Source organism: Gobio gobio (genome assembly GCF_949357685.1).
Source record: "Gobio gobio genome assembly, chromosome: 2".
Taxonomy (NCBI): domain Eukaryota; kingdom Metazoa; phylum Chordata; class Actinopteri; order Cypriniformes; family Gobionidae; genus Gobio; species Gobio gobio.
The window spans coordinates 5,052,405-5,072,232 of record NC_137098.1 but is presented as its reverse complement, the minus strand read 5'-3'; the positions used below and the strand labels follow the sequence as shown (position 1 = coordinate 5,072,232).

General features: G+C 40.7%; 2 protein-coding genes across 2 annotated transcripts in view; both read right to left on the bottom strand.

The window, feature by feature from the left end:
- Nucleotides 1–4,588, bottom strand: part of trip4 (thyroid hormone receptor interactor 4) — a 143,213-nt gene extending 138,625 nt beyond the window's left edge. Inside the window, exons 1-2 of the mRNA XM_079806730.1 lie at nt 4,412–4,588; nt 3,825–4,000 (exon numbers count right to left, since the gene is read on the bottom strand). Of these exons, the coding sequence (XP_079662856.1) occupies nt 3,825–4,000; nt 4,412–4,491 (256 nt within the window). The 5' untranslated portion in view covers nt 4,492–4,588. The remainder of the gene's footprint in view (nt 1–3,824; nt 4,001–4,411) is intronic.
- Nucleotides 4,589–5,410: 822 nt separating this feature from the next.
- On the bottom strand, nt 5,411–19,065 carry LOC307119929 (NLR family CARD domain-containing protein 3-like). The gene is made up of 7 exons (XM_079806677.1): nt 18,634–19,065; nt 16,533–16,723; nt 12,511–14,550; nt 8,415–8,588; nt 8,015–8,188; nt 6,597–6,643; nt 5,411–6,430 (listed from the first exon to the last, which is right to left on the bottom strand). The coding sequence occupies exons 2-7, from the start codon at nt 16,679–16,681 to the stop codon at nt 5,892–5,894; spliced, it is 3,123 nt and encodes a 1,040-aa protein (XP_079662803.1). The 5' UTR covers nt 16,682–16,723; nt 18,634–19,065; the 3' UTR covers nt 5,411–5,891.
- Between the last annotated feature and the right edge of the window lie 763 nt (nt 19,066–19,828).

The window sequence follows — 19,828 nt, the reverse complement described above, 5'->3', positions numbered from 1 at the left end:
AGCTTGCTGGTTAATAAACTCAACCAAACGCACCCTATATCAATATTAATATGAAGATTATTATTAACCTATTACCACATAAATCAACACAAAAGGACGTGAATGCGCACGTGAACTTCAGCGTGCTAGATTTTACAGGCTATGGTTTGAAACGGAACATTTTGAATGCGCTCTTCCTTTAAAGTCGGCATGAAACGGAAGTTGAGATCGTCTTTTTCTCCTTATTGTGACGTATATCCGAGTGAAACGGCTTCTGAAATTAGAAAAAATGTAGGGCGAGGCTTGATTTCGTCCTTCGGGAATTGATTGGATCGTTGGAAGTTGGGCGTTGCTAACAAAATGGAGGCAGATTTGAAGTTTGCACTCAGTTGTGGAGAAAAACTCAATCTATCTCTTAAATAAATGTATTTTCTTTCTAAATCTTTTCTACATAATGTTACTGAGCATATTTCCTCACTTTTCGCTGGTTTATGCTACAGATTGTACTTATTTTAAGCCTTTTATGGCTTTATTTCTGTAAAGCTTTTTTCTCAGCTCTCCCTTTTAAAGGGGGCGCGCCGTACGCGCGCTCACACGCTGCATTCCTCAGTGCGAGTCGTCACGATAAGCTGTTCGTCCGACTATATTGAGTAATTTTTACGTTAAAAAAAAGCTTTTATTTCTCATATATTTCTCTCTTTTTGCCTCAAGTCCTTCTTGAAGAAGGTATTGTGTATACCGAGAAAAATGCACCTAACCACGATCAGTGACAGGTTTCTGAGAGGAGGTGCAGAAACGAGACGGGGCGATAACCCCGCCCTCGCGACATAGCACATGACCGGGGGAGAAGAGAGGTCGTTTCATGGGGGAGGGAAAGTTAACATATTTGATTAAAGATTATGAGGGTAAATGAATTTTTAAAAAATAATGAAGTGAACAGATAAATCAGTTATAGTAAACACTACAATATTAATATAAAAATACAAATTGTAAAATTTGATTTCATGCCGCCTTTAACAACGCTGATACACGGACAACGAAAGCACACAGAAACAACATTTTATTAAAATCCTGTTCTCATTATAATGCTTTGACAGATTGACTCTGCACATCATGCACTTAATTGTGTTATTCATGATCGAAGTGTTTACAGACATCACTGCGCGTTTTCAAACTCATTACGAAAAACAGCTTTAAATAAACTAGGTCTACTGTTAAAAATACGAGAACAGTATAGCACTGCTGCATTACTAATATCAATGAGTCTGAGAAAGAAATAGCCTATCTGAAAAGAATATCTGTCTCTAAACCATGTCGAGCTCGAGCATTAATGCATTTGAGCTGAAACTGAAGAGAATGAACAACAGCCGGTATAACGGCAGCGCTTTGCTTAAGCTCAACCAAACGCTTCTTATATTAGATTAATCAGATAGACAACATAAAAGTAATCTTACAACGTGCTTTTGCAGAAAAGGACGCGAATGCGCACATGAACTTCACGCGCTAGTCTGGGGTCCGTTTCCCAAAACCATAGTTGCTAACTAAGTTAGCAACTTTGGTGGTTGCAATGCAATTTCCCATTGCCAACGACCTAAGTTGCTAACAGGTTAGCAACTATGGTTTTGGGAAACGCACCCCTGAGTGTTCTCGCTAGTTTCTCTGTGGATCAGCTGATACACGGGGAACTGAGCACAGATCATTTACAGCATTTTCCACGGTGTTCTCATTATAATGCTATGATTGGCGCTGCACATCTTGCACTAACCATTTAATGATCAGTGATTCCAGACATCTCTGCAGTGCACGCCTCAGATTCACTTTATTTCGCCGCGGTCTGGAGGCGCTGTATAACGCTAACCAATCAAGACCTCCGGTACCGCGCAAAACGACGCAATAACCAATAAAAAAGAGACAAATATATTTTTTTTTCAGGGCGATCATAGTTCTCATGATCGATGATCGCTGTCACGTTCGAGTACTCGATTACTCGACCACTGTTCCCCATCCCTACTATATAAGTCTATATTTAGAGTTTTTTGCGCACAAAAACTATTCTCGTCACTCCATAAAGTTATTGTAGAACCACTGTAGTGAGATGGACTTTGTAACGACGTCTTTAGTGCCTTTTAAGGGTCTTGAGAGTGTAAAGTGCATTGTGCCAATGGAGGCCTTTCAGAGCCATCAGATTTACACTAAAATATCTTCATTTGTGTCTGAAGATGAACGGAGGTCTGACGGGTGTCGAACGACATGAGGGTCAGTAATTAATGACAGAATTTTCATTTTTGGGTGAACTAACCCTTTAAGTATTTGTCTATTTAAAGCTGCAGTCTGTAAGTTTTGCCTCTTTGTCGCCACCTCTGTTTGAAACCTGCAATTGCAGTTATTTGTTGAATTATCATCTTTACGTGGGTTGTGGCTCCTCAGCGCAGATTAATCTAATGTTTTGAGGAGTGTGTGTGGTTGTCATTCATTCACAGCAACGGTGTGGATACTGTATTTCGGATTTACAGATTCTACGTCTTGGGAGTAAGACCAAAACAAGAACTTTCTCCGGAAATCTAAACAAGTAACTTTTGTTCTGACCAACTGAGAAAAAAAGCATTACAATAAATCACACTACCAACTGTGATTAAATCTAACGATCGCTTCACTCATATCACATCAGACTAGGGCTGTCACTTTACGTTTGAAAATCGATTGCACAATCGATCGGACCAACCAACCAACACAAGTTATAGGAGGTTATAGGGGACGTGTGACAGGGAAAAATTTGGGTGCACCTAAATAAAAAAGTTAGGCACACCAGTGCAACCAAGGCAAAAAGTTAGTCTGGAGCCCTGGGCAAAACTTACAGACTGCAGCTTTAGTTCATAAGTGAAATCCTACATCATTTTAATTAAGTGTACATTTTAAAATCCAAAGTGTGTCCATATTTACCTAGGGCTGTGCAATTAATCGAATTTCGATTTCGATTTTGCCTCCCAACGATCACCAAAATAGTACAATCGAGAAAAAACGATTATTGCAAGGGAACATCACGAATTTGTTTAACCACTTAAAAATTAAACACAGAGTGACCTATGACAATCTAATATAGAAACAAAAACTGACGAGAGCAGGGGTGCCGTGTAAAAGTCCTTCGCGAATGAGAAGACGCGCGCGCTGTGAGAAAATGTGCGTCTCACAGCGCGCAAATATTGAGTTCTCTTTCAAGTCTTGCACTTGAACGGACAAACTCACACAAAAAGTATGTCAACATGTCCATCTTGATGAGTATCCTAGCAGACATAGTCTGTATATGCCTTAATTAAACTTTATACAGTCGAGAAAGACGACGCATATCCGATCATTAGGTCTTAAAGAGGCAGTAGCCTTTACTGCTGTCTGTTTAATGTCAAACAACAAAAGACAAGGACATCACTCACCGCTCTTGATTGAATAGCTTTTGTAAGTTTAATAGGATTAATCTTTAATTTATGCACTTAAATATGCAATGTTATTTTACATTTGATACATTTCTGTACCTGAAAACTAATGTTAGACGTACCTGAAAAGCATATCTAGATGAACCATATTGTTGATCTTATCAATTTGTGGTTATCATTTTTACGTGAATACTTTTATACTTTGATTTGAATATATGTTATATTATTTATTTTAATAGTTCAAAAAGTACAACAAATGTTACAATTTCAACTGAATTGTTGAAAGGTGTATTTTTAATAAATGCAACACATTCCCAAAGTCATGTGAAATAATCGTGTTACATAATCGTGATTTCAATATTGACCAAAATAATCGTGATTATGATTTTTTCCATAATCGAGCAGCCCTATATTTACCCATGACTGGCTCCATCCTGAGGATGCCTCCTGGTCCATCAGGCGCTGGTATCCGACACCTTTGCCATCTCTGCACCAGCTCATCCACAAACTCCTGCCTGTCCCCCTCAGTTCCTTGCAAGAGATCTCCAACATACTCCACAATCTCATCAGCATTATCAATGGAAAGGATGTACCTGGGGGAAAAAAGGCATTTTACTAACTTACACAGTGCTCATTTTGTCCCACAAAGGCCCATTCAAAATAACATTTGTCTGGATACTACTAGATGCCCAAACTATCTAAAGTCTTGTTTATTAATTATCCCATACATTTCTTACACATTTCACATTACATTGATCCATCTTTTCCATATGGCTATTATAAACAGGTATGAAGTACTATAAGACTACAGTAAATGTCATAATCATGTCCCAAGGTGTTTACATGTACATCGTTATCTCTGTTGACATTCAGACAGACACATTTGTACACATCAAGTCCACTTTCTGGCCTGTTATTTACATTTTACAGCATTTCTACAGTTGACATTAGACCGCGCACAACTCAACCTCCAGAGGCAGAAACATCGACTAAAATGCACTTACTGTACAATGTCATCGCTTGCCTCTAATCCAAAATTATGTTTTAGTTTATCAGCAGTCCAGCGAAGCAAAGAATCGGCCATGATGAAGTTAGTAAACTGTGAGAAACTGCAGAATCTGTACTTCAACTCAGAGCTGTCAGCATCTGACTAAAACACTGTTATGACTTCCGGGAGACGTGTTTCAAAATAAAAGTCTCCAAAGACGGAAGGCGCGTTTAAAAATAAAAGTCTCCATAGACGACACGATCATCACTCTTGCTGGCCCGGTATGATGGGTTAAAATTAAATTATATAAATATAACTCTTTAATGTATATTTTAGGCTGTTAAAAGTGTATCGTTTTTCATCAAATGCTCATTTTTGTCCTGAACGCTACATCGTATCATATGAGAGTTGTTACTTTTCTCAACGCTGGACAGGATAAAACAATCACAAACGTTTATGATCACTTTAAGAACTTTTATTATTATTTAAAGCATTGTAACACATTTATAAGGCCTATTTAAATGTCAGATAAGAATTAATGTGGTAAATACACCTGAAATACGACATATATTATATGTTGCCACTAATATAAGGTAGATTTTCATCGTAAAATTTTGATTTAAAGTTTTCATTTTCAATACGAGCTACATGGTTTATTTAAAATATGGCAACATTATAGCTAAAATATAATTTCTTTGTTTAAAAAAAATACAATGTAGAAGATAAGAACTGGTGCAGCGTGGCTTTTGGCATGTGCAATGAATGATTTTTATCATAAACTTGCAAAAATAAATAAGAATTTAACTTAAAATGTTAAATCTAAGTCCAAACCAAAGATCATTTGATAGTTTTTGCCATTGAGATGACTTGGAAAAAGTGTCCCAATCACCCTGAATTCATATATATATATATATATATATATATATATATATATATATATGTATGCGTTATATAGGACACCATATATCTTATTTGGTAGATTTTAGACAATGTTAAAGACATTAAAAAAACATTAAAGTGGGTTATACATGTATTAAATGTTTTTCACCTATATCCACAGTGCAACACATGATCAAGAGATTGTCTATGTCATGTTCTTATAGTTCATATACAGAATGATGAAAAACCTTATTATGACATTTATTTTCTCAGTAAATTTAAGACACTTCTAACAGTAGTATTTCAATGATACTATAATAACTCCATGTAAGTTACCTCCAACAAGAAATAGTTAACATTATTGCACTGCCTTTCTCTGTTGTGCTCTGTCTGTTTGACATGAATAAATAAAACAAATATGTTTAACATACTTAGGATGCAAAATATAAATACAAGCATGAAGTTATTATTTTTATACACTTATTTACAAAAATATAAATAACAGTCAAATGCAAGCTATGCACTGGTAGAAAACACTTTTTTCATAAACACTGACTGAGTTTCTTTGTGAACGTAGCACAGATTAATATATCACACTTGCATAATAAACAAATAATTTAAGCATATTTTAAACACACTGAAGTGCCCCTGTCAACCCCAACACCAACTCCTGCATAGAGCGGCTCAGTGAATGTGCAGTGGAAGGTGTAAACGTGGATCATTTTGCCTGTTTCAGAAGAAACACTGTAGAAAGACAAAGAGCCAGCTGGCTGATCTAGGTACACTCCTATAATGTTAGAACATGACGAGGGAGCGGCTATGTCCATTCTTGCATTATTATGCCTGGCATAGTAATTTTTACCAGAGCAGACCAGACTCCAGGACTTGTCATTGAGCCCAAATCTGCAGTCGCTCCCTCCTTTCCTGTTGATGCCTCGATATGTGACGGCTATATGACTCCAGCCACTCCATTCAGCCTCCCAGTAACAGCGTCCAGTCAGACTCTCTCCACACAGGACCTGCTCGTAGTGCTCAAATCTTTCTGGATGATCAGGATATGGCTGCTCCTCTTCCAAATATGTTGCCTTTTTGTTGTTCTCAGACAGAATGAGATGAGTGTTTACTGTGTTTAGATCGAATGTGAGATCACAGGCATCTGAAGAGAGATTAAAACATCAGTGATATCTCTAAAAATCATTGATATTGTCATCTTTTGGCACTACTATATGGCTGATTTTTGGTAATTTGTATTATAAAAGCACAATAATACTGAATTGAAAAAACTGAATGTGCATGCAGTGTGTATCAGAGAGAGAACCTACATTTCCGCAGTCCAGGTGTTATCCTAAAGGACTCTCCATGGTCCAAACTAAACGACATGGAAGAAAGCATGTCAAAAAGTCTTTTAAACCCTCACCTTTTTTCACCAGTCAAGCATTTGTATGTTGACTGTTGTTATTGTTTTTTCCCCTTTAGGGTAAGATGGGGGAATAACAATGTGCATTTACTTTTAATCTGTAACATATTTAGATATAAGTTTAGCATGTGCAGGATGATGATGATGCATCAGCCAATGTGTTATTATAGGAAAATAAATAGAAACATTTGCTAATTTAGTTGTTAAGACCACACTACTGGGGTAAGAAGAAGCCCACCTGGCTAAACATTTACAGGATGCATAAATTACTTATGATATAATTATTTGATGTCATTAGTGTCATTAATGTAAAAATTTAAATTTAATTTTGACAATTTAGTTGAATAATTGAATAACCGACGACAGATAAAGCAGAATCCCATTTAAAGAGATTCATCTGAAAGGTAAAAATATTCTATGACTTATATAGGCATATGAATATTTACATATTTAATTACCCGTATTTTTAAATGATAGATATGTCATAATAGCAACACTTTGAATGCAAAGTGAATGATTTCACTTAACTAAGGTTTTAATGAAAGCGAGGATGTCTGAAATGTCTAATCTAATTCTAATCTAATTCATGGAATACTGATTGATTACCCATTACAATAATAATTAAATGTAAAAAATAATAACACTAGTAACAACATGCCACTTTGGGCCTTTTTCCAATTCTGGGTGGCTCATCTTACCCCAAGGCTCTAAATTTATCTTTTTACTTCCAAATAAAAACATTACTACCAAATCCAAAAACATTGGTGTCCACAAATCCCTCATTAATAAATAGACACAAAAAACTTTGATATTAAAAAATAATACAGTGCCATAGATTTTCCAGAGACACTAAATTAAATCAGTTCACCTCAAAACTGTTTCGGCTGACTAAATCTCACAAATGTTGATATTCAGGTGTAAAGACTAAATTAAAAATAGCATAGCCATTTGTCAAAAGTGCTGAGATGAGATTTTGTGCCATCTATGGTCAGGAGAAAAAATTAAGGTGGGGGGGGGGGTCTCATCTTACCCCAACTTACCCTATTTTTCTATTAAAAAAATAAATAAAAGTGTATTTTTTTGTTGTTGGATGTCCCAATGACTTGCAAATTTCAGTTAAATGCTTATGATATGTGTTTTGGTTGCATTTGTAAGTTAGTAAAAAACGAATGCCGTAAATTAGGCACATAATATCGAAATATTGATATATCGCTCAGTATACCCCCAAATCGAATTGAATGATAATCCTATCACAGCTTGTGTTGTAGTATTGGCAAAGACTGCATCGTTTCATGTGATCTACACAATTTCAGGTCTACATACTTGAGTATCTCCAGTGTGCAGTTTGGATGGTTCAGTCGATCCAAGAGCATCTTGACTCCGGAGTGTCCTGGGTAATTGTAGCTCAGATCCAACTCTCTCAGGTGTGACGGGTTTGAACTCAGAGCTGAGGCCAGAAAACAACAGCCTTCCTCTGTCACCATACAGCCAGATAATCTAAACATGCATATCAACAGTCAGATCATCTGCAAACTCACAGTTTAAGACCAATTTTAGAACTGTTGTACATGTGGTAATTTACACATAGTATTAGACCAGATTTTAAAAGTGACTGTGTCTTTACACATACTGTACTGCTAGGACCATATGGGCAGCTTGCATGTAACTCACATAGGATTACATTTTTTCAAAGATATAATAACTGTTAAAAACTCTTAGAAACCTCAGTTTCTCTAGTTGACAGTTTGGACTCTTCAGTCCATCAGAGAGAAGCTTCACTCCTGAATCCCGCAGGTCATTGTTACTCAGGTCCAGCTCTCTCAGTACGGAGTTTGATGACTGTAGAGCTGAGGCCACAATCTCACAAGATATATCAGTGAGATTACAGTCAGCAAGACTATAAGAGAACAAAACAGAATTTCAAATTATATCTACAGATAACTGCATAGTGTAATTCAAATTTAAGTCAAACAACCTTTTCCTTAAAGGCGAAGTATGTAGTTTCTGCGACACTAGTGGTACCAAGTGGAATTACAAAAATAAAGCATATTTACATATTTACATTTGCATACTTTGCAAACGCCCCTTCCATGTGTTGCACCTCCTACTACTCAAATGTCACAAACACAGCTCTTACGGGTGCTTTTGAAGGCACGTATGTCTCAGCAGATAAAACTGGGCTATTTCAACAAAAGGTCCAACATTTTAGGAATACTTTTAGCTGTGTTGCTAACACTCTGTTTTGAGTGATAGTGAGCATCTCGCTTATAATAAACCCATTCTGCATCGGTCACATTTTTGACATGACGTGCCACTACTGATTGAGGACATGTAAACATTATAAACTGGTACATTTGTCTTTCTTAACCAGTGCATGAAGATGTTTTATTGATGTGTTCTTCGTAGTGCGTATTATCGCAAAGCCTCTTTAGTGGTTCATTACCTGTTTAACCTTTGAAGGTCTAAACGCAGTGAATTTTGGCTTGCAATTCTGTCACCGAAGCTGAATGTCTTTTCCCATGAAACATGTCAGTCAGCCACACCCCAAACTCTCCGCCTTCTACAGTAGCCACGCCCGAAACTCTCCGCCTGCTAGAGTAGCCACGCATCAAACTCACCACCTGCTACAGTAGCCACGCCCCAAACTCTCCGCCTCCTACAGTAGCCAAGCCTCAAACTCACCACCTGCTACAGTAGCCACGCCCCAAACTCTCCGCCTCCAACAGTAGCCAAGCATCAAACTCACCACCTGCTACAGTAGCCACGCCCCAAACTCTCCGCCTGCTACAGTAGCCACGCCCCAAACTCTCCGCCTGCTACAGTAGCCACGCCCCAAACTCTCCGCCTGCTACAGTAGCCACACCCCAAACTCGCCGCCTGCTACAGTAGCCACGCTCCAAACTCTCAGCCTGCTACAGTATCCACACCCCAAACTCTCAGCCTGCTACAGTAGCCACGCTCCAAACTCTCCATCTGCTACAGTTGCCACACCCCAAACTCTCCGCCTGCTACAGTAGCCACGCCCCAAACTCTCAGCCCGCTACAGTAGCCACACCCCAAACTCTCGGCCTGCTACAGTAGCCACGCCCCAAACTCTCAGCCTGCTACAGTAGCCACGCCCCTAACTCTCCGCCTGCTACAGTAGCCACACCCCAAACTCTCCGCCTGCTACAGTAGCCACTCCCCAAACTCTCAGCCTGCTACAGTAGCCACTCCCCAAACTCTCAGCCTGCTACAGTAGCCACACCCCAAACTCTCCGCCTGCTACAGTAGCCACGCCCCAAACTCTCAGCCTGCTACAGTAGCCACGCTCCAAACTCTCCGCCTGCTACAGTAGCCACGCCCCAAACTCTCCGCCTGCTACAGTAGCCACGCTCCAAACTCTCCGCCTGCTACAGTAGCCACGCTCCAAACTCTCCATCTAGTACAGAAGCCAACCCCCAAACTCTCAGTCTGCTACAGTAGCCACGCCCCAAACTCTCTGCTTGCTACAGTAGCCACGCCCCAAACTCTCAGCCTGCTACAGTAGCCACGCCCCAAACTCTCTGCTTGCTACAGTAGCCACGCCCCAAACTCTCAGAATGCTACAGTAGCCACGCCCCAAACTCTCCATCTGCTACAGAAGCCACGCCCCAAACTCTCAGTCTGCTACAGTAGCCACGCTCCAAACTCTCCGCCTGCTACAGTAGCCACGCCCCAAACTCTCTGCTTGCTACAGTAGCCACGCTCCAAACTCTCTGCTTGCTACAGTAGCCACTCCCCTAACTCTCCGCCTGCTACAGTAGCCACGCCCTAAACTCTCTGCTTGCTACAGTAGCCACTCCCCAAACTCTCCGCCTGCTACAGTAGCCACGCCCCAAACTCTCTGCTTGCTACAGTAGCCACTCCCCAAACTCTCCGCCTGCTACAGTAGCCACTACCCAAACTCTCCATCTGCTACAGTAGCCACGCCCCAAACTCTCCATCTGCTACAGTAGCCACGCCCCAAACTCTCCATCTGCTACAGTAGCCACGCCCCAAACTCTCCGCCTGCTACAGTAGCCACGCCCCAAACTCTCCGCCTGCTACAGTAGCCACGCATCAAACTCACCACCTGCTACAGTAGCCACGCCCCAAACTCTCCGCCTCCTACAGTAGCCAAGCATCAAACTCACCACCTGCTACAGTAGCCACGCCCCAAACTCTCCGCCTGCTACAGTAGCCACGCCCCAAACTCTCAGCCTGCTACAGTAGCCACGCCCCAAACTCTCGGCCTGCTACAGTAGCCACACCCCAAACTCTCCGCCTGCTACAGTAGCCACGCTCCAAACTCTCCGCCTGCTACAGTAGCCACGCCCCAAACTCTCCGCCTGCTACAGTAGCCACGCTCCAAACTCTCCGCCTGCTACAGTAGCCACGTTCCAAACTCTCCATCTAGTACAGAAGCCACGCCCCAAACTCTCAGTCTGCTACAGTAGCCACGCCCCAAACTCTCTGCTTGCTACAGTAGTCACGCCCCAAACTCTCAGCCTGCTACAGTAGCCACGCCCCAAACTCTCAGCCTGCTACAGTAGCCGCGCACCAAACGCTCTGCTTGCTACAGTAGCAACGCCCTGAACTCTCAGAATGCTACAGTGGCCATGCCCCTAACTCTCCGCCTGCTACAGTAGCCACGCCCCAAACTCTCTGCTTGCTACAGTAGCCACGCCCCAAACTCTCTGCTTGCTACAGTAGCCACGGCCCAAACTCTCCGCCTGCTACAGTAGCCACGCCCCAAACTCTCCGCCTGCTACAGTAGCCACTCCCCAAACTCTCCGCCTGCTACAGTAGACAGGCCCCAAATTCTCCGCCTGCTACAGTAGCCACGCCCCAAACTCTCTGTTTGCTACAGTAGCCACGCCCCAAACTCTCTGCCTGCTACAGTAGCCACGCCCCAAACTCTCTGCTTGCTACAGTAGCCACACCCCAAACTCTCCGCCTGCTACAGTAGCCACTCCCCAAACTCTCCATCTGCTACAGTAGCCACTCCCCAAACTCTCCATCTGCTACAGTAGCCACTCCCCAAACTCTCCATCTGCTACAGTAGCCACTCCCCAAACTCTCCGCCTGCTACAGTAGCCACGCCCCAAACTCTCCGCCTGCTACAGAAGCCACGCCCCAAACTCTCTGCTTGCTACAGTAGCCACACCCCAAACTCTCCGCCTGCTACAGTAGCCACGCTCCAAACTCTCCGCCTGCTACAGTAGCCACTCCCCAAACTCTCCGCCTGCTACAGTAGCCACGCCCCAAACTCTCCGCCTGCTACAGAAGCCACTCCCCAAACTCTCCGCCTGCTACAGTAGCCACACCCCAAACTCTCCGCCTGCTACAGTAGCCACTCCCCAAACTCTCCGCCTGCTACAGAAGCCACGCCCCAAACTCTCTGCTTGCTACAGTAGCCACGCCCCAAACTCTCTGCTTGCTACAGTAGCCACGCCCCAAACTCTCTGCTTGCTACAGTGACCACTCCCCAAACTATTGGTTGAGCTAAAAGTGATTGACAGATCTGTGTAGAAAGCTCTCAATGTTTTGATGGTGCCTGGAATGCTTACACTTTTGGGAGAGATAAACTCATGAATGGCATACTAGTAGTAGTCAATGAACAATAAACTGGGTTATGAAAATGTATTTTAACATAAAATAATTCTTACATACTTCACCTTTAAGCATGCCTCTCACAAGCCCACTCAAAACAACTTGATAACGGTCAAGGCCGTCATGCCTATTATTTTTGACAGAGACTTGTTTCAGCTTAATAAAGAAAAAAGTTGTAAAAACGTCAATTTAAAAACTACACTCACAGAGCTTTTCTGCAGTTTTTCACAGCAGGTAAGAGTTTTCTTCGACCTTCTTCTGATGTATTAAATTTCTTGGGATTAAGTTCCTCCAGCACCTCCTCTGACATCTGAAACATGTAGGCGATTGTTGAGCAAAGTGCAGAAGAGAGTTTCTTCTCTGAGCATTTGTCTGATTTCAGAAACTCCTGGATCTCTCTGAACAGAGTCTGATCTTTCATTTCAAAGAGACAAAGAAAAAGATTGATGGATCTATCAGCTGAAAGATTATGTCCATGCTTAATTTTGTCTTTAATATAAACCGTTGTCTTCTCAATGCTCCCTGAACAGCTGTGAGTGTTGGTGAGTAGATCCTTTAAGAGTTTCTGATTGGACTCCAGTGAGATGCCCAGCAGGAACCGGAGGAAAAGATCCAGACGTCCATTCTCGCTTTCCAAGGCTTTATCTACAGCTCCTCTGAGCAAATTATGCAGGGAATCAAAGAACCTCAGTGCCTCCACAGTGTTCATTACATAACAATAAAACACATAAACAGCTGCCAGAAACTCCTGAAAGCTCAGATGCACAAAGCAGTAGACTTTGCTCTGATGAATCACAGATTCCTCTTTAAATATCTCAGTGCAAATCCCAGAATACACCGAGGCGTCAATGACATCTATGCCGCAATCTCTCAGATCCTCCTCGTAGAACATGATGTTGCCCTTCTTCAGTTGTTTGAAAGCAAGTTCAGCAAGTTTCAAAATCACTTCTCTGTTGAACTGCAAGGGTCTTCCTGTATCTTCTCTCTCATCATACTTCTGATTCCTGATGTTTATCTGAATGAGTAGAAAGTGGATGTACATTTCAGTCAGAGTTTGAGGGATTTCCGCACTGTCTTGTTCCAGGATGTTCTGAAGCACAGTGGACGAGATCCAGCAGAAGACGGGGATGTGGCACATGATGTGGAGGCTTCTTGATCTTCTGATGTGTGAGATGATTCTGCTGGCTTGGAGCTGATCGCTAATCCTCTTCCTGAAATATTCCTCCTTCTGAGGGTCATTGAATCCCTGAATTTCCGTCACCCGATCAATGCATTCCGAAGGGATCTGATTGGCTGCTGCTGGTCTGGAGGTGATCCAGATGAGAGCCGAAGGAACTAGATCTCCTCTGATGAGGTTTGACATCAACACACCGACTGATGAAGACTCATTCACATCACACACTTTCGGAGCGTCTGAAAACATCATTGTAATTCGGCTTTCATCCAGACCATCAAAGATGAACACCATTTTACATTCATCATACATCTTTGAGTCCACATCTTGAAGTTCAGGAAGAAAGTCAAGCAGAAGTTTGTGAAGACTGTACTGGACATCTTTAATCAAGTTCAGCTCTCGAAATGGAAGCACAAACATGAAATCTACATCCTGATTGGCTTTTCCCTCGGCCCAATCAAGAATGAACTTCTGCACAGAGACGGTTTTTCCAATTCCAGCGACGCCTTTAGTAAGAACAGTCTTGATTTTGTCAAGGCTCTTCCCCTCACATCCTAGTTCAGTTAAAGATTTAAAGATGTTATTGCAGTGGATTTGTGAATTTTGTGTCCTGGGGGTTTTCTCCATCTGTAACACTTCATGTTCTTTATTCACCCCTTCACTCTCTCCCTCTATGATGTAGAGCTGTGTGTAGATCCTGTTTAGGAGGGTTTGATTCTCCTGAAGTCTGATTCCCTCAAATAAGTTCTCATACTTGTTCCTCATGCTGGTTTTGTGTCTCTCCTTGACATCATCCACAGCCTTTTTAGACTCCTCTAGCAGGGCTGTGTTTGTGTAACAGAGAGCAGAACCAGCTGAACTGGATCCCCCTGAGACTTTATCTGTTTGTAGAACAGGCCGTGTTCTGGATCTCTTCCTGCACTGAGGACAGTCAAAGTCTTCTGATGGACTGGATTTATCCCAGTAGCAGCTGATACACTGTTTGCAGAAACTATGTCTACAGGAAATAGAGACCGGGTCTCTCAGAACCTGCTCACACACTCCACATTTGGAACGCACCTGGAGCAAACCCCTGCGGAGAGACTTTAGATGTGTTATATGGTAACATCATTAGCACCGCATGCACTTAAACGTTTCTGATTGTGCTAATTAGCTAATCAATGTTGTTTCAGGTGAACTGTCACTTTTTATGAATACACAGACACGTGCTAAAGATGTTGCTTTGTGAATCTGCTTACAGATAGACCATGGAAAGAAAGTATGCTTATGTTTATCCGTCTGTACCAGTGCTCGAAGTGGGGCGGTACTCACCGTTACGCAGTACAGGCACCTCTATATTTTACTCTTAAGTGTACCTGCACCTTTTCTTGCGTACCGCTACTTCTCGCCTTTATAACAGACGGCCAAATGTTTAATTAAGTGGCGCGTGAATCAATGTAGGTGCATTCACCACCGCGCTCCAAAAAGTGTTAAGTCTTGTACTTGTTTGGCTGTAATCAACCAAAGAAAATCTTGGTCGACTGAAGTCCTGAAATTTTAGACTAAAAATGACGTTAGGGAAAAAGCATTAAATGAATTAGCTGCGCACTGTGCGCAGTACTTGGTAGCCTTGTTGTCTGCCTAAATGAATTATATATTAACATAAAAAACTAGTAGGCTATTTGCAGTATATTAAATAGTTTTTGATCTGATTATTTTGCACTGAAATGAGTCTGAGACACGAGTCTGTCGGCTCTGACAGCGTTGCATCACATGCTCCTGCGCAATATCATAGCCTATGATTTCCCAAAATACAGTACTATGTTGTCAACTAGTGATTTCATCACAAGAACTTTTGAGGAATATGCAACATAATTTAGACAATTGTTTGTGTCATATGTATTATAATAACTGACAGACACTATCATTTCAGCCGCTCTGTGCAGCTCGAACATAGGATCAGCTCAGCTCCGCGGCTGATACACGAATAGACTATTAACTTAAAGCTTTTACTCTTAAACACAAAAGGCATGTCCACTTTAATAAAAAAAGAAATATTTATTAAGCAAACCAGATCAAGAGCAGAAACAAAATAAAGAGCATAACTGAAAAATAAAGCATAGGCTCAAAACTAATACAAACAGCGCATCGCACATTAGGCTCCAAATTAAAAAATTAAAAAAATGTCCAAATCCAATAAATAATACTAGAAATAAATTTGCAGTTTGCACAATAATAAAAAGGACGGGGTCAACCTAACGCAGACGAGTTAGATTACCGATTTTAGGTGATATGACATGTTTGTCGTCGAGCTGTGATATGAAAACGGTTGCTTGCAAAATTTGCATTTGACTTTTTTCCCATTTTCTATTTAAAAAAAATGCTGTCACACTGCCGATGTCTTTGTTGAAATGGTAGAAGAGGACTGACTAGGAAAACACTCGCAATTAAATAAATAATATACAGCAAAGTAGTGTAATTCAATCTGTCTCTCTTCTCCAAAATAAGTGAAAACAAGGGGGGCGTTCTGAAGACAGTCTGTTACCTGTGAAACCGGGGTGCTCTGAAAACACCCCCATAAGCATGAAATGAACGCGGCAAAAAATCGACCAATCAGAATTTTGGTCGAGCCAGAACGTATCGACTAAAAATCGACTAATCGACTGGGAGATTACAGCCCTAGTCATTTTTGCTCGTGCGGAAGAATTTATAATAGATAATCCGGAATGGATTTTTCACTAAAGATGTATAATACACCTGTGGCATGTTATGGTTTCTAACTGTGTTGCTATTTGATTAGAAATAAGAAAGAAAAAAGTTAACATTGGCCTGCATGGTAATGAGGAGCCGTCAATGGTATTGCTTTGTAAATAAACCCTTATTGTAACAAATGCTATAGTTAAACAATTACAAGAACTATATGTTAGTTTTAAGGCTGAGTACAAGTTAGAAAGAGCTTTAAAATACGGACCTTCTTGAATTATTGACTAAACAATCCCCACCATAACCACGCCCCAACAAAGCCACTTTATTTGGCACTTTACTTTACTGTATAAGTTATATCTTGTTTCTCACTTGAGGTCAGAGGTCACTGGTTCGCCACTGAATTCAGGTGGCATGCCCATAGATGCGTCACTCTTCATAGACACACAGGTGGGTTCTGGAGATCCTGCCCTTTTGGCCTGAACAGAAAGTTCATCCTCTTTCTTCTCATAGAAACTCATTTTAGAGGCACTGCTGCTCTTCAGAAGTGGCTGGCATTGGGTCTGCAAATACATATACAACTTAAAATGGGGCATAAAGTCAAGGTTATACAACTGTCCTAAATGCTGATAATGCTATGCACTCCTGGGCAAAAATAAAATGGCAAGGAAATTAGCAAAAATGTAAGCAAATGAACAAAAAACGCACAAAACCTATGAGAATGAGAATGGGATGTCATTAAAGTTCATGTACATGTAAAGGCAGGCCTCCAGAAACGTTCGGCAATATAGTGTATAATAACAAATGCATCTCTACCACAGTGAAGCATGGAGGAAGAGGAGCCTTTCAACTGCAGGTATTGGTGAGCTACTTGTGGAAAGTCATTTAATGCTTTGGAGTATTTATTGCAGAATGTCTTGCTTCCCACACATCAAAATTGTTATCTAAAGAAGAATAATCAGATGCTATTTTTCAACAAGACATTGCTCCCAAATTGCAAAGACAACCGAAAAGTGGCTTGAGAAGCCATCAAGTCCATCAGCCTCATGTTTTGTCCTGGTCAGAGTCCAGATTTGAACCCTATAGTGAATATTTGGTCTCACGTTAAACTCAAATGAACTGGAAGACATTTTTCAACTACTCATGAACTGTTTGAAGGCATTAACACTGAATGGAACAACACTGACTCTTCTTCCTGTAAAAAGCTGTCTGTAATTTGGGGAAGGTTATCATGTGCTCATCAGTTACTTTATCTACACTCATTTCCTGACCAGCGATTTGTGATTAAAATGGTCAAGACCATTGAAAGACCACTAAATATTTTGCCATTTTTTGGTTGGCCCTTTTTTTCTTGCCCAGGAATGTACACAAACACACAGACGGGGATGGATGTATGGACAGACAGACAGACAGACAGACAGACAGACAGATAGATAGATAGATAGATAGATAGATAGATAGATAGATAGATAGATAGATAGATAGATAGATAGATAGATAGATAGATAGATAGATAGATAGATAGATAGATAGATAGATAGACGGATAGATGGATGGATAGATGGACAGATGGATGGACGGATGGATGGATAGACAGATGGATAAACAGATGGATAGACAGATGGATAGACAGATGGATGGATAGATGGATGGATAGATGGATGGATAGATGGACGGATGGATGGATAGACAGATGGATAGACAGATGGATGGACAGATGGATGGATAGATGGATGGATGGATAGACGGATGGACGGATAGATGGATGGATAGATGGACGGATGGATGGATGGATAGACAGATGGATAGACAGATGGATGGACAGATGGATGGATAGATGGATGGATGGATAGACGGATGGATGGATGGATGGATGGATAGACAGATGGATAGACAGATGGATGGATAGATGGACGGATAGATGGACGGATGGATGGATGGGTAGACAGATGGATAGACAGATGGATGGACAGATGGATGGATGGATGGATGGATGGATGGATGGATGGACGGACAGACGGACGGACAGTTAGATAGACAGATGAATAGACAGATGGATAGATAGACAGATGGACGGATAGATGGATGGATGGATGGATGGATGATAGATAGACGGACGGACGAACAGACAGTTAGACGGACGGACGGACGGACGGGTGGATGGATGGATGGATGGATGGATGGATGGATGGATGGATGATAGATAGATAGATAGATAGATAGATAGATAGATAGATAGATAGATAGATAGATAGATAGATAGATAGATAGATAGATAGATAGATAGATAGATAGATAGACGGATGGATGATAGATAGATCTTAAACTAATAATTGACTATTTGGAACCACGTGCACTGGATCTCTGCTAACGAATCTGAATCTTAAAATGTTTGTCAATGCCACCGGATATAAAGACAATACCAGTATATTTATCAAACATTAAGTTATTTAAACATACAAAAAATACTTACCTCTCAAAGAAGAAGAAAACGAGGGTCAGACCATAGTAAATAGCCTACAGTTGAGCTCCTGTCAGTCGAAGGTGTTCGCGACTCCCGTTCCCTCACACATTCTTCTGCTACTCATCCTCACGTCTTTATATTGCGACAAAAACGCAGAGTTTCACTTCCAGATTTCACCATGGTGTAATGAATCTATTTTTTGGACTATCTGTTATTGTAATAATGTAATATCCTATATGTAGTTAGATTTGTACACATGTGCTATGTGTCTCCAGTCTAGCAGCTGATCGTTTTTTCGTCGTCATGGTGTCAAGCCTCAAGAAGTCATGGCCGTGTCGGAACGGGTTACTCCAGTTTGGCGAAATACTGTCGGTCACGCATAAAGAGGGGCAGTAAGAAAGTTGAAGGGTCATGTTTTTGCTTTCAGTTCCTCCAGTTCCTGAGAAAATTAGAGGTGTGTGTGTGTGTGTGTGTGTGGAGCGCACCCTACTGGACAACCATCCCATATGAGAAAATACTATAGTGTTAGTTTGTTTATCTCAAGTATTATCTTACAAGGGTTTTCAATGAACCTTACATTTGTTATTTTTTGATTTTTTTGAAGCAGATTCAAATGCCTGCTTTATAATTAACCTAATTATTTTTCTGTGTAGATTTTACATTCATAAATGTAAATTTGCGAATTGTAAACCTGTTTTTGTAGTATTGTGACAAGAGATTAAACATTATTTACCTACAATTTCAGTCTCACATAACAAAAAAGCTCAATTTACAATTGGCACAGCCTACAAACTTTTCACTGTTTGCTACAAACTTTTCACAAACTCAATCTGTAATTGTTATTAATTTGTGTAATGCCCTCTTTTTTCCTTTATTTTGAGCTATGGTATTACCTATTCATGTTTGTTTTTCAGTTTTTTTTTCTCTTTATTGATGTTTTTCGTAATTATTGTAGTGTTCTAATTTTGTTGTACCATAGTGTAAACTGAATGTTCAAATAAAGCCTTAAAAAAAAAAAATACTATAGACGTAAAAATAGCCTACTACAGCTAATTGTAGTATACCTCAGTATTTACTTTAACAGTTGACTATAGTTAATACTACAGTATGAGGTAACATACTATAATTGACTGTAGTATCTTTACTGGTTTAAAAGTACTATAGTATTTACTAGAGTAATTTTACTATAATATAGTATGTTTTC

What these genes read in the sequence shown, in the direction of transcription:
- LOC307119929 (XM_079806677.1), bottom strand. Translation starts at nt 16,681, where the DNA reads ATGAGTTTCTATGAGAAGAAAGAGGATGAACTTTCTGTTCAGGCCAAA. An exon ending in AAAAACTGCAGAAAAGCTCT is followed by an intron (nt 8,589 to 12,510) that starts GTGAGTGTAGTT and finishes GTTCTCTTATAG; the next exon opens with TCTTGCTGACTGTAATCTCA. An exon ending in AACACCTGGACTGCGGAAAT is followed by an intron (nt 6,431 to 6,596) that starts GTAGGTTCTCTC and finishes ATCTCTCTTCAG; the next exon opens with ATGCCTGTGATCTCACATTC.